Source organism: Balaenoptera ricei, chromosome 3 (assembly GCF_028023285.1).
Source record: "Balaenoptera ricei isolate mBalRic1 chromosome 3, mBalRic1.hap2, whole genome shotgun sequence".
In the NCBI taxonomy this organism is placed as follows: Eukaryota; Metazoa; Chordata; class Mammalia; order Artiodactyla; family Balaenopteridae; genus Balaenoptera; species Balaenoptera ricei.
Genome location: NC_082641.1, coordinates 155,314,059 through 155,328,801, shown reverse-complemented (window position 1 = coordinate 155,328,801; position 14,743 = coordinate 155,314,059). Strand labels below are relative to the sequence as shown.

Sequence of the window (14,743 nt, the reverse complement as noted above, 5' to 3'; positions counted from 1 at the left end):
TGGGAGGAGAGGCCTGGGTGATGTGGTCTTGTAAACTGGATAGCTAAAATGGACCGGAGGATGAGGGCGTTGGCATTACGGATGTCAAGGAATTTGGACATTGAAATCCTAGGATTATGGCAAGAGTGGCATTTGAAGGAGAGATCTATTGTCAGCCGGGTGCTGAAGACTTCTTCAGCGGGCGGGAGTGACGGGGAAGCCCCTAGATGGCAGCCGTGCGGAGGGAGAGTGAAGAGGAGTGTGAGCTTTAAATGGGAGCAGCATGGAGGAACCTGGAGGATGCCCACACTTCTCCCTGCCACTCTGTGATGCTGGTGGATTAGTGAACTTCAGTGGAGAGCGTTGGGGGAAATTATATCCTTCGGGAAAGCCTGGGTTTACTTAGAGCAGGGAGACAACTTTTGAAAAAAAGTTGAGCATTTGGGAAATTTAACAAGGAAAAGAGGATTTCAGTGGACTCAGTGGGGTTGGTTGATTAATGATGGGAGACCCAGGGCTGGGGAAGTATAGAGTAGTAAGATGATAAAGAATTTATTTATTTAGTTATTATACGTTCTAGGAGTAAGAAACCTCCTTGGAAGGGGCTGTCCTCAAATAAACCCAGCCTGAGTACTGGTCGGTGCTACAACTAGTCCAACATATCAGGCGTTAATTTTCTGGCCTCATCCCAGAAAGTAGCCTGGCAGGTTCTTTTTCTGCCTCATGGCTTTCAGAGCTGCAGTTATGGTCCCTTTTTAGGTGCAGATTTTATGGTGCATGATTTGCTAGTGAGTGTCTGATTTGGTCAAGAGCTGCCTCTCTGTCTGTGTTGGGATTTTCAGATAGTGCATTTGAAGCCGTTTATTTGTTTATTCTTCATGGGCCGGGATAGCTTTAAATGAGTAAATCAAAATCCTGGTTTAGGTTTAGAGTGTCTCTGATTGTGTTAATTTAATATGTTTAATTTTGAACCAAATGTAAGTTTCATTTGAATAGATTTGTAAAAAAATTTTCGTTGTGTTATTTTTAAAGGTAATGCAATGCAAGTCAGAGGAGTACAGCCCTCACCTCTCCCTCGAACCTAAAAATAGCTAGCTGTAAGTGTCTCATGATAAATCCTTTAACTCTTATCGGCATACTCTCAGATAACAAAGAAAGTCAGTCAAGACAGGCTTGAGGTAAAGTGAAAAGAGGAAGTCAGTCTCAAAATTTCTTCCTAAAGGAATGGTTTCTCTAAACTTCCAAATAAAATAAAGCTATACTGAATTTATGCTCTTTAAGGTCTTTACTTCTTAGGTGAATAAGCATATGCAACTATAGATGTAAAAGTATCTATTCTTTGTAGGAGTTTTTCTGTAACTGATGACATCTAAAGTAATCTGGGGATAAACTAGATACTGTGACAGACAAAACCAAGAAAATGAGTATAGACGGATGTTGTACTAGGAGGTGATATTCGTGGTGATGCTGATTTACAAGGACAGTGACGTTTCTTTTTAGAAATCATTATGAGATATTTGCAATGCATGGTGAAGTATAGCGAATAAGTAAGATTACTAATGCAGTAAGTAGCCTCCTCTTATCTGCAGGGGATAGGTTCCACGACCCTCAGTGGATGCCTGAAACCACAGATGGTACCAAAGCCTATATATACTATGTTTTTTCCTATACATACCTATGATTAATTTTATAAATTAGGCACAGTGTGTAAGGGATTAACAACAGTAATTAATAGTAAAATAGAACAGTTATAACAGTATGCTGTAATGGAAGTTATGTGAATAGGTCTCATTCTCTCTCTCTCTCTCAGTATCTTACTGCACAAATCTAATGCCTTCTTCATCTAAACTAAGCACTTGTCATGCACTGTAGCCGTAACTTTTGCAGTTTGAGGTGGCACGAATTTCTTTTTCCTTCATCCCAATTTCACTGCTGGAAGATTCGTTCTGACTGTAGATCTTAGCAACCTCAGCATGTGATTTTTTCTCTTAGTGAGAACTTCCACCTCTTCACTTAAAAGAAGCACCTTACGGCTTCTCTTTGTCAAATCTGAATTGCCAGCATACTACTCTTGTGCTTTGGGGACGGTATTAAATAAAATACTGTCACGTAAAAATGGTCACTTGAACACAAGCACTGTGATGCCAGGACTGTCCATCTGATAACCGAGACGGCTGCCGTGAGTGCCTAACGGGCGCGGGTACACTGGACAAAGGGATGATTCACGTTCCGGTGGGACAGAATGGGATGGTGTGAGAGCTCATCATGTTGATTGGAACAGCGGTGCACAGTTTAAAACTTCTGAATTGTTTTTTTCTGGAATTTTCCATTTGATATTTTCTGACCGCAGTTGACCTCAGGTAACTGAAACCACAGAAAGCAGAACCACGGAAAGTAAAACTGTGGAAAAGGCGGGACCACTGTGTGATAAAGTGTAACTGTTAACGTAATTATTCATCCCTTTGTTTTTCTGCAGTGGGACGTTATCAGATCTTTATTATTGTAGATAAGGGTTATACGCATTATTGTGTAAATCTTTGAAACCTTCTTACTCTTTTCCCCACTCCTTTGGGGGCAGAAATAAGCCTTTTAGGGGGGGTCAAGTAAAACGATAAAATATTATAGCTAGAAAAGGTTTTACTGTTAATATTACAGATGTTTTCACTAGAAGTTTGTTGACCATAAAGTACTTAGAAACTTTAACTAGTTTTCCATTGCTTCTACTTCTTTAGTTAATACTCTCAATTTTAATCAAAAGGGTGCAGAGGAAAGGATAGAGGAAAAATCATACTATAGATCTCAGTCTCAGTCCTCTCCACCATATGGCCATGAAGGATATATTTTAGAAGCAAGGCACCAGTTGCAATATTTCTACATATTTGTTTATCTTTATTAAACTTCACATCTGTAAAGACAGACTTGTGCAACCTCTCTGACTTTTTGCGAATACTTTAATGTCTAAATCTTCCTTTGTCCTCAGGATTCAAAAATTTCCTCTATGGAGCGTGGGCTCTGAGACTTGGAAGAGGAGATTCAGATGCTGAAATCGAACGGGGCTTTGAGCACTGAAGAACGAGAGGAAGAAATGAGGCAAATGGAGGTCTATCGGAGCCATTCTAAATTTATGAAAAACAAGGTCATGGTGTGTGATACCGTGATTTTTAAATGGGGTTTGAAAAATTGATGCATGTTCCTACTTCTTTAGTGATGATGGACCTCACGCTGTTTTATCAGGCTTCAGGGAAGAATACTTGTACCGTAATTCTTTCAGATAGAACTTTCCCAGAATTAAAGTCAGAATTACTGATGTTGTATAGTTATTTCAGATTTCACTTCAAAGAAAATTACTTGTATGAGGCTAAGTGTGTATTATCACAGTTTAACATTTCATGTCTACCAGTACTTCTGAGGCGATTAGTAGGATTACATCCAGATGAGTTTTTCTCACTATATGAAACATCGCGTTCTCTATGTGTTGTGAACAAATTTAGAAGTCAAATTCAGCCTAAGAGACTGAATCCACCTCCCCTTTTTTTTCCTGAAATGGCTTAAATAAAATCGTGTTTTCCCTTCAAACACAGTTCCCTAAAGGAAAGCCCTTTGCGCTCTCCCTTGGAGAAGACCCATGTGTATCAGGTTTATTGTTTCCCACGTGCACTTGGGGTGTATGTACAGTAGGATAGGCATCGCTGAGACATATCAGTCTGTATTATAACCTCAGTCACAGTATTCCTTCTTTAGAGCCAAAGGCATTTATTTTGATCCTATGAACTATTTTAGGCAAATTGGAGGACTTAGTTTATTACAGTTATCAGTTTATCAGGTCTGTGGTGTTTTAAAGACCATAATTTCAATTATAAAATATTAGCTAGAAAATAAGTGTTCCTCCCCCTCCCCCTGCCCCCCATATCCCAATTGTGTTAGTTCCCTAATTTCTCAGAAGTGAACACTGTTCCTTTAATGATACAGTTTCTGGCTTCTTTCTGTGATACCCATACCTGCATATAAGTCAGTAGAATATTCCTCTGTTATTTTAAGAATCTGTTATCAATGACTACGACCAATTTCATGTAACTTTTAGAACTTAAAAATTCACATATCCAACTTTCTGTTAGTTTTGATTTATCATTCTAACTTGAGAACAAAATAAAATATCATCTCTGCTTCCCATTTGCTGATTAGCACATTTCAGTCCATTACCCTGTGAAAATAGTGAGCCCATCTAGGGTCCTTTGAAGAGGAAATTAGGGGAACAGATTTGATTGTGTTATATGAGTTATTGTTATTTCCAGTTACTGCTCTGGCTCAAAAGCAGATAATAAGAAGACCTAAGTTGACACATGAGTGAAAAAGAATAACAGTGTCGTGACAGGTAGAGCAACTGAAGGAGGAGCTAAATTCGAAAGAGGCTCAAGGGGAGGAGCTGAAAAAGAGAGCGGCTGGTCTTCAGGCAGAGGTCTTTGCCGAAAGATTTACCCTTTGCGTGCAGTGATCCCACAGTGGGACCCTGCTGCTCTGGCTCTGGGTGCTCACACTTTCACTCTGTGGTCGGCAGCTTTGCCTGGGACTAGCACTGACCAGCCTGCTCTGCTCTTTAACTGACTCCTGTTCACCGGTTTGACCCACGTGCCACCCTGTGTGCAGCGAGCCCTCATGTGCTCTGGAAGCCCTGTCCCTGGTTTTTTATTGTTGCTTTGTCACTGTGTGGATGGTGCTTCAAAGCTGTTTTTTCTCGACTCCTTTCCTGTTAACCGGAAACTTGTTGATTTATGTGAATGGTCTCTTTCTCTTCTTAGGTACAAAGAATGTGCAGATGTTGTAGGTCCATCACCCAGGGTTTATTTGAGTCTGATTTCTTGAGTGAAGTGCTTTACCTTCATATGTAGACGTCATCTTTAAGTCCCCGATAGGTGATTTTGCAACAAATTTTACTTTCTTTGGAACAGATGTATAGAAGTGATTAGCTTATTTAGTTATCTGGTCAGTTAGAAGTAGCGTGAAACTTAAAGTCTCTAAATCTATTCAGTAGCTCAATCATCTGTCTAGAGAACTTGAAATTCCATTTCAAACTGTGATATAATGATTATAATAAAATAGCTGACACTTGAGTACTTACTATAAGCATTTTATAACCTACTAAGGTAGGTATATTCTCAACCCAATTTATGGATAAGGAAGCTGAGGTAACACAGTGGTGCTCAGGAAGCACAGTTAGTAAGAGGCAGAGTTTGATTTTTACACAAGCCATTTGGTTCCAGAACCTGTGCTGGTAAGCTGTGCACTCCACTGCCCTATACTAGGCTGTGCACGCATTTGTCTCACAAGTGTCAGGAAAAAAAACTGCTTCTGAAAATTACGGTAGGATAAGACTGGAATGCAGCATTAAAAGAAAAAAAAAAAAAACCACTTGTGCTAATTTAGTGTGTTTGCTATTTATGGACCACTTTATAGTATAGATAGAAAAGTGAGATATTTTGTCTAAAAGGGTCCAATTTGGTTTGTTGTAACCATGTATTGTCTAGAGGAGAAGTTGATCTATAACTTTTTTTTCCTCAGCTAGTATTATTAATTTCTTTTTGTGTCGAACAACAGGCTAAACATTCTCTACATTTTTTTGGTTTAATCTGTACGCGGTACAGTGGCACTGGTTTGCTTTCTCCATCTTACTGATTAGGAAACCAAGGCTTAGAGAGGTAGTTACCCAAGAAGACACACTCGTTCGTTCTCACATGGGATTGACTGCAAAAGCCTTATGCTCCTAACTTTTAAGGAAAATTTGTGCTTCTAAACTCTTCTATTTAGGATATTTTCTTCTTTTTCTCAGTCTTTATGGTCAGTATAGCATTCTTTGAGGATTATTTAGTAATGCAGATGATGAGGAAACTGAGATTTTATATTTATTTTTGATCACATGGTCTAGAGGTAGCTGGAAATTTGAGTAATCTTTAAGCCATAGTTCTTTAGCTGATGAGGTGAGAACATTTTGAACGTTTCTCCTGACTATTCATTCATACCACAAGTGCGTTTTTAGTGCATTCTGTTTGTTAGGGGTGGGATGTTGGTAAAGGGATGTCATGAAAGATGCTACACCATTACAGTATGTGGCAGCTCCTGGGTACGTATCTGTGTTACAGGATGGAAGTAGCTGCTGTTTACAGCTATCTTCCAGTGATGTCCTTAGCAGCTGCGAGTATTTTGCATACAGTGAGCACACAGAAATGTTTGTTGAATGAATGAATATTCTATTTGTAAGTAGAGATTTCATGCATATGAGAAAAATGCTTGTCTTCCTGATGAAACAGAACAGTAAATTATAAGTTTATTTTTAGTCCTCCTTAAAAGTAATTTTAATTACAGTCAAATGTATTTCATACTTTCTCATGGGAAATTGTTCTCAAAAACTTTGTCCCTTATGCCTAAGATTATTTCAGTCAAAATACTTTAGATACCTTCAACTTTTTAAAAAGTATTTTTTGTTTCATCAGTGGTACTGAGATTACTGACTTCTTGTGAAATTTATACTTCCAAGAGTCTATATTTTAGTGCATAGCTACCTTGCTTAGGCAGTAGATACAATGTAAAAACAGATATGATTTCTGTTAATTTGGCTTACATTTAGAATAAAAGAGTAAAAATTCTTAGAAACACAGTAGAAATGTAAAGGAGATGTTTGATGTTAAATGTTTTCTAAGTTAAGATGAGAAAAATTTCTGGGGGAGTGAGTGGCACCTGTTGATGTATGGATTACTCTGTCAGAGTAATTCAAATTTGATTACACATGTAGATTCTTAGAGAATGAGATTTTATGCGTTCTTTATTTAGGTTATATACTTTTATCCATTTAGTTGATATGACATGTTGTAGGTAATATAACTTTGTAGGTGGAATCTTTCTTTTAGGTCAGTACCCCTAACTCCTCAAAATTATATAATTTTTAGAAAGCACATGTTTATAATGCCTTATAACACTAAAGTGGCTTTTTAAGAAGGACTTTATGTACACTTTCATTTGAGAATGAAAAAAACAACAATGAAAAAATAAATGTGCAGCTTTTGAGTTTAAATAGCAATAGTAGGAAGTTTCTTTTTTCTTTCTGTATTCCATCTACACTAATCCTGCTGTATGATTTGCAGTTTCTTATGACTTAGTAAGATGAAAACTGCTTTAGTCGTGTTCAGATGCTTACTGCTGTCTCATAGTCATCTAAGTGAATTGGGATTTTTCTTCTTCCATTCCTTTTCTAATGGATTTCAGAAGTTTAGGGGAGACAGTAAATGAAAACTGGAAATTTTGCTATTAGTTGAATAAGCTTTGTTTTTTTGGGGGGGGTGGTCAGCTAAGATTAGATGGTGCAAAAAGATGAATTGTGTCCTGTCATAAAGTTAATGCTGTATATCTTGACGTGGATCTGTCAAAGATCCAGATCAGAGGTGGTGGTTTTATTTCTTTTTTCCTTACACTGCTTTTTCTTCTTCTCTAGATTGGTCAGGTGAAGCAGGAGCTGTCCAGAAAGGACAGAGAACTACTAGCCCTACAGACAAAGCTAGAAACACTCACCAACCAGTTCTCAGACAGCAAGCAGCACATTGAAGTGCTGAAGGAGTCCTTGACTGCTAAGGAGCCTCGAGGGCTGCCATCCTGCAGAACGAGGTAAAAGGAGTTGTGGGATTTGCACGGAGCCCATTCCTTGGCACCTTTTCTTGTGTGTTACCTGTGCACTTCTTGTTGTGTTGAGATACGGGAGCTATGAATAATGTTACGATGGATTCTTTAGCGATGTGGTCAGTTATAGTACTAAACTATAACCATCTTGTTTCTATTGTTCTTGTATCTAACAAATTAAACCGGTGCAGTTAATATATGTTTTTGATACTTCAGACTTTGACTAAGTCTGTGCTTCTAAGTAGACTTTAAACTAATGTTATGAAATGAAACGATAGTTGTAAAAGCATTTGTTTTCACCCGTGGTAAATCTTTCAGTCATGAATGGGAGTGAGCTTGGTCAGCCTGTGTTGGGTTATTAAGTGTCCTTAATTTTTGGTATTATGAATAGCTTTAAGTAGGCAAACTGTGGAATCTAGAAATGTTTGAGATAAATCTTGTTTTGAACTGCAGATTATTAGACATGTGCCTTCATGTCCTGTTTGAAAATAAAGTTAGCATTTTTAGAAATATTAGAAGATTATCTAGTCTGCCAGCCTTGATTAGAGGTAGGAACACACTAAATAATTCCAGGCAGATGAGAATCTCTCATATTTGCAATGAGAAGGAATTGATGATGCTATTTGGATTTACTGTCTTAAGGAAAATATTTTCTAAAGATCTCAATGAAGTAGAGAATTTAGGTAGGAATAGGTAAGCAGTTCTGCTGTATAGAAGAAAAATAAAGCGTATAGTATGGATTAATTTTTTCTTTTCTTTTCAAGAACAAGATAATAGATAAATAAAGGCATAGTGTAATGAAGAAAGGAATGGGTAGTAAAAAGAAGGCATAAAAACATCTTAGACCCAGAAGTTCAGAATCTTCAAGCGAGGAGGAATGGGAAAATGACCAAAATGTTTCGTGTGGTATTTTATTTTTTTACAGTTAGGGATTTTGTTGAAAATGAGAGATTTGGATGATGTATTTATAATTTTCCTTACAACTTATACTTTTTCTATTTTGATCACGTTTCATTTTATCATGATACCTCAGAGGGATATTTTGGGGTAGATAAGGCTCTGGCTCTGGAGTCACAGTTACTGAGTGTGAACTTCAGTTTTACCACTTGCTACCAGGTGCAGGGTCCTGGGCACATTACTTAAGTTCATTGTGCCTCGTTTTACACCTGTAAGATGAAGAGGAGTTCCTGCCTCATTAGGTTGTTAGCATTAAACTAATTTATTCACTCCTAGTGCCTGGCACATAGTAAGGTCTTTGTCTGTCAGTTATTGGCATCCTTCTAATTCTTGTAATACTATCAGCTAATATATGTAAACTGTTAAAACGGTAAGAGAACATTGTTGCTTTTCTTTCATTGGCATAAATTTTATGTAGAAGGTCTGCTATTTAACATTTTTATCAAGCTAAATTAAGGTTTATTCAGGGAATTGCAAATACAGAATTATCTGAAAAATGTTACCTGCAAATTTATTAATTTGTGGCTTTATTAGAGATTTTCACATCAGTGCCTGGTATGAATGCAGTACTACAAAGGGGTCAGAAGAGGGCGCCAGTGTTTTGGAGCTGAGCCTGTTGGCAAGTGCTGCTGTGATAGTTTTGGATGGAGGTGGCAGATGTGGGAACCAGGGAACCAGGCAGTTGGTTAATGATAATGCAAACACTTAAAAGCTTGTCACAGTCTAATAGATGACTTCTTCCCCTTGGCAACCCATCCTTCTCTTTGTACCTCCCTCTGAAATAGTGTTCTTATTAGCTAGGTCTCACACAGATGGGCTTGTGATTGGTTTCTTGTACCATAGAGAACAAAGACTGTATTTGTGGTCATTCTTGGATGGTTTTTATATTTGTTTTTAGGACTAACGGAGTTTCAGCAATTACCCCTGTAAGTTATTAGGACTACTGCTCAAATATAAGGGTCTCATTCTAAAAGATAACAGTAGAAAAGCTAACTTCCTTTTGAATTTGGGGTGATTATATGAATGTTATATGCCTGTTTATCAGGATTTGCTATTTTTTCTTAAATTACTCTGGTGACACTTGACAAGGCTCACTTTTTCCAAAGCAGCTTTCTCCTGTTGGATCCCATAAAAGACAGTTTGAACCAGCTCTTTGAAAGTTCTCACCTATTTCTATAATTGCTATCTTTCTGTTCCTATAATTGCTCTTTTTTAAAAAAATAATTTTATTTATTTATTTTTGGCTGCATTAGGTCTTCGTTGCTGCGCGCGGGCTTTCTCTAGTTGCGGCGAGCAAGGGCTACTCTTTGTTGTGGTGCACAGGCTTCGCATTGCGGTGGCTTCTCTTGTTGCAGAGCACAGGCTCTAGGCTTGCAGGCTTCAGCAGTTGTGGTACACGGGCTCATTAGTTGTGGCTCGCAGGCTCTAGAGCACAGGCTCAGTAGTTGTGGTGGCACACGGGCTTAGTTGCTCCGCGGCATGTGGGATCTTCCCAGACCAGGGCTCGCTCCTGTGTCTCCTGCATTGGCAGGAGGATTCTTAACCACTGCGCCACCAGGGAGGCCCCCTATAATTGCTCTTTATCGATCTCATCCTCCTCTCTGAAGCTACCCTAGACTTTCATCCAGCTCTCAAATCACAAAATTAAGCACATATGAAAAAGAACATGGATTCAGGAGTTTTTTGGTTTTGTTTTTTTTTTAATTTTAAAATTCTTGAAGGAAAAACGGGATGTGGGAAAAGACCTGGTGTTTTTCCTGTTCAGGGTCCATGGAATGAGGTCCTTTTGTGTTGGGCAGTGTACAGTGTATAGTATCTATGGAATTGCTCCAGTTTTATGAACATCTCCTTTAATCGGTTGACCTTCACAGAGGTGGTCTGGATTTAGTAGCACTGTGGTCAAAGCATGGGCTTTGGAGTCAGACCTAGGCTTGAAATAGCCTTCTACATTTATTAGTTATGTGACCTTGGATGAGTTATCTTACCTCTGTAATCCTCCATTTTCTCGTCTGTCACTGAGAAGAATAATAATACCAACTTCCTAAGGTTAGAATAGATGTTTAATGTGGCTAGAATAGATTTTTTAAATTATGAAGTTCTCATCTGAATTTGGAGGTGAATATTAAATATCAGTGGGTTTAAAATATCACCACTGGTTTTTTAGATGATAACTTTGTAGCCCTCTCCCCACCTTTGTACAGATAAACTGTGCACTGTTGAATGACACATCTCTGCCTGTGGCCTTTTGCAAGTTTCTCTGAGCTCTTCAACCTGTTGTTGGGATGTCAGACAGAACTCAGTGCAGTTGAAATAGCCTTTTAAAAAGGTCTGCTTGTGTACACTCTCAGCCTCATGACCCAACGCCCTTCAGTCATCCTCCTTTCTAGATGGGAACAGTGGGAGATGTGGTGATAGGAAATTATACTTAGTGATCTTCGGCAAGTCACTTAGTTTCGGCTTTGATTTCCTCAGCTTTAAAATTAGGAGTAGTTTAGATTATTTACCTTTTTAAAAGTTTATGGGGACTTCCCTGGTGGCGCAGTGGTTAAGAATCCGCCTGCCAAAGCAGGGGACACGGGTTCGAGCCCTGGTCCAGGAAGATCCCACATGCCGCAGAGCAACTAAGCCCGTGCGCCACAACTACTGAGCCTGCGCTCTAGAGCCCGTGAGCCACAGCTACTGAGCCCATGTGCCACAACTACTGAAGCCCACGCACCTAGAGCCCGTGCTCCGCAACAAGAGACTCCACCGCAATGAGAAGCCCGCGTACCGCAACTAAGAGTAGCCCCCGCTTGCCGCAACTAAAAAAAAGCCCACGTGCAACAACAAAGACCCAACACAGCCAAATAAATAAATACATAAATTAAAAAAAAAATTTATGAAATACAGGAAAAATGCAGAAAATAATATAGTAGACAGTACTCAGATTTAACTTACATTTATGTGTGACCACATTAGGTGATCTTTAAAGGTCCTTTAAAAGAAAAGATTAAAACCAAAAAAGCTCATTCTAAACTAAATATTCAGTGAAAGCAGAAACTTTTGTTAGAATCTCAGGTTTTTAGAACTGGTTGGGGCTAGGAATAGGCTAGGAATAAATATTAGGAAGCTGTCATTATGGGGGTAGTGGCTAAAGCCTTAGGGATGAATTGGTTTCTCCAGAGGAAGGTTGTATCGAGTGAGATGTAAAGAGGGGGAAATGACAGCGGATCCAGTGAAGAAAACTGAAAAGGTGTGGTCAGAGAGTTAGAAAGGCAGTGAGTCATATAATTGCAAAAGAGGAATTATAGGAAACATGCCATTGTTACTGGCATGCAGTTACTAGTGCTAATGTGCTCTTAGGTAGATCTGTTTATTGATGTAAAACAAAAGAAGGTTAAGATGGGTTGAGATAATTAATACTTTTGTGGTCAGAAGTAAAAGGCCAAAACAGCAAGGTAGCCATTTTTCTGTTCATGTCCTTTGGTAGAGAAAGTCTTGTGGAGGAAAAACCTTCTGATTTTGTTGAAGTTGGCCTAACCTGTTTGCCACAGACCTTGATGCTTGGCAAGCTGGTTAGATGCTGTTCCTCCAGCTCAGTTGATGTGAATAAAAAAGGTCTTATTCCTCCTGCCAAGAATGGTGTTAGGGTGATGACTGTGTGTCCTGCTAGTCTGTGAGGGGTTTTCCTGAATATGTTTTTTGTGGTTTGCAAAATACGGACCTCACGCAAAATTATACTCTGAATTTAGTTCACACCAAACCAGAAGATCAGTGTAGAATTCAGAGCAATTAATCTAGTAGTAGCAAAGTGGTTTTTGTGGTTATTTTTATCTCAGCTCTCCAGACTAGCCCATTTAAATTCTGCATTGCATGAAAAAGCAGATCAAGAAAAAGTGTACACAGGTGATTTGAATTGAAAAGATCACTTAGTAATTAGACTGTGGGCTTGGGTAGTTTCTGTGGCTAATATTTGTGATACGAAATATTTTTAATATCAAAACCTGCATTTCCCACTGCAGTAACACCAAAGGTTTGTATGTTTATAACAGGAGTTTTCATTCTTTACCTTTTTCGGTCACCAATTCTTGTGGGTCTCATACCTGACATTCCCTCAAATCGGCACGCGGGTATTTATGAGTGCTTCGTGCAGGCCCATTTCCAGGTCACTTAGCAGAGTCAGGGATCTAACGTAAAAGTGCAGCTGGGGCATCTGGGTACTTTTGGTAAAGAAGCAGCAATATGAGGCCTCACAGTTATTATCCTGAGACATTGGTCCCATCAGAATGAGAAACACTTAGAAGTGATGAGGGACGTTTTCCTGCTGTGTTCTGATTCCTGACCCACAGATGGAAAGCCTTTCATTTTTCTGAAATTAATGCTGAGAAGAACTGAGAGACAAGGCAGTTCAAGCTTATCTACAGGTTTAAATGTCTGGGCTTTTGACTTCTGCAATAAGAATTTAATAGTGTATTTCAAGGGTATTGGGTAAAATGTTTTTAAGGTGAGTTGCTTTGTTCTTTTGCTTGTGGTTATTGGGATATATAGAATACATATTAGAAGTGGAATATATAGTATACAGAATACAAACTAGAATGTAGGAATTAGGTAGAAATGACTTGGCATGAGATTTATTTATTTTTAGATTTCTGGCATGTGTACTTTCTAAGACTTTGACCTCTTTAACTGTGCAGCGGGTCAGAGGGTTCAAGGAGCTCCCTCTTGACTCGCCCTGGCTGATGGATGCCCTGTAATGGGTTCACTAATAGGAGCCACATCTGATGCTGTCAGATGGGACTAGTAGCCACGTAGGCCGGCTGGAGCTGAGCCTCAACAAACGCCAGGTGGATAAGGGTCAGTGAGTTCTTCTGGCATCTCGACAGCCTGGTCGTTGAATTTCCTATTCACAAGAATCTTCGCTCTGTGGTGGCAGTTCTTTTCTCCCTATTGAATAAATATTCAGTCTGTTCTGACATTTCCCTTCTGGACCTTTTTTCCTTCTTTGCATAGTGGAGTGTTTCTGATTTTAATAGGTAGATGAAGGAAAACTGGGGGTAACTTAAGGAATTTTGTCACCTTGCACTTTAGAAAGGACCATTGGAGAACTCAGTGGTGATCATGTATTACATCTTTGTTCTGCATTGGATTTTAGTTCTTGCTCTGAACTCTCTAGTGCTGAATTCAGGCACCAAAACTGGAAATTTGTAACGTAACATCTTTTGGATTCGCTGGGCTTGGCTTATTGTAGTTCTACTGTTTGTCAGTAAAACACTTTTTTTTTTTTTTTGGTCACTGCTGAGTAATCTTTTCTTTTTCCTCATCTTTGAGGAAAAATTTAAGTAGATTGGCTATCTTTACACATGTCAAGTTTCCATTTCATATACTATTCATGGGAAGAACTCATTTAGATCTTCTTCAGTTGCTTTCATTAGCCGTTTGTAATTTTCAGCATACAGAGCCTATACATGTTTTGTTAGATTTAGACCTAGGTATTTAATTTTTTTGGAGTGATTGTAAATGGTCATACATTTTGAAACTTGAAGTTCAGTATTGCATCATATTTATTTTGACCAGTTCACAAAATATCAACATTTTAAAAAGCTAGTGTAGGGACTTCCCTGGTGGCGCAGTGGTTAAGAATCCGCCTGCCAATACAGGGGACACGGGTTCGATCCCTGGTCCAGGAAGATCCCACATGCCGTGGAGCAACAAAGTCTGTGCGCCACAACTGCTGAGCCTGCGCTCTGGAGCTCACGAGCCACAGCTACTGAGCCTGCGTGCCAAAACTGCTGAATCCCGTGCGCCTGGAGCCCATGCTCTGCCACAAGAGAAGCCACTACAATGAAAAGCCCACACACTGCGATGAAGAGTAGCCCCTGCTCGCTGTAACTAGAGAAAGCCCGTGCACAGCAGCGAAGACCCAACACAGCCAAAAATAAAAATAAACAAAATAAAATAAATTAAAAAAAAAAAAGTTAGTATAAATATGCCTCTATTTTCCTTAGTAGTATGTGTACTAAGAACTATTGCAGGCACTTAAAATATAGGTAAAATACTAAAACATTTTAAGATGGTAAATGACGTGTAGGAGTTTTGAATTTTAACGTAGTTGGCTTTACCAGTATTTCTTCTTTACGATGTATCCTTTCTGGGTCTTTAAAAAAAA

The 14,743-nt window shown here is 38.9% G+C and overlaps 1 protein-coding gene across 1 annotated transcript in view; it reads left to right on the top strand.

Moving 5' to 3' along the window:
• LOC132363423 (ELKS/Rab6-interacting/CAST family member 1-like) overlaps window positions 1-14,743 on the top strand; it is a 136,611-nt gene that overhangs the window by 50,026 nt on the left and 71,842 nt on the right. The window contains 3 exon segments of the mRNA XM_059919125.1: window positions 2,960-3,121; window positions 7,460-7,600; window positions 7,603-7,629. Coding sequence (XP_059775108.1) covers window positions 2,960-3,121; window positions 7,460-7,600; window positions 7,603-7,629 — 330 coding nt within the window.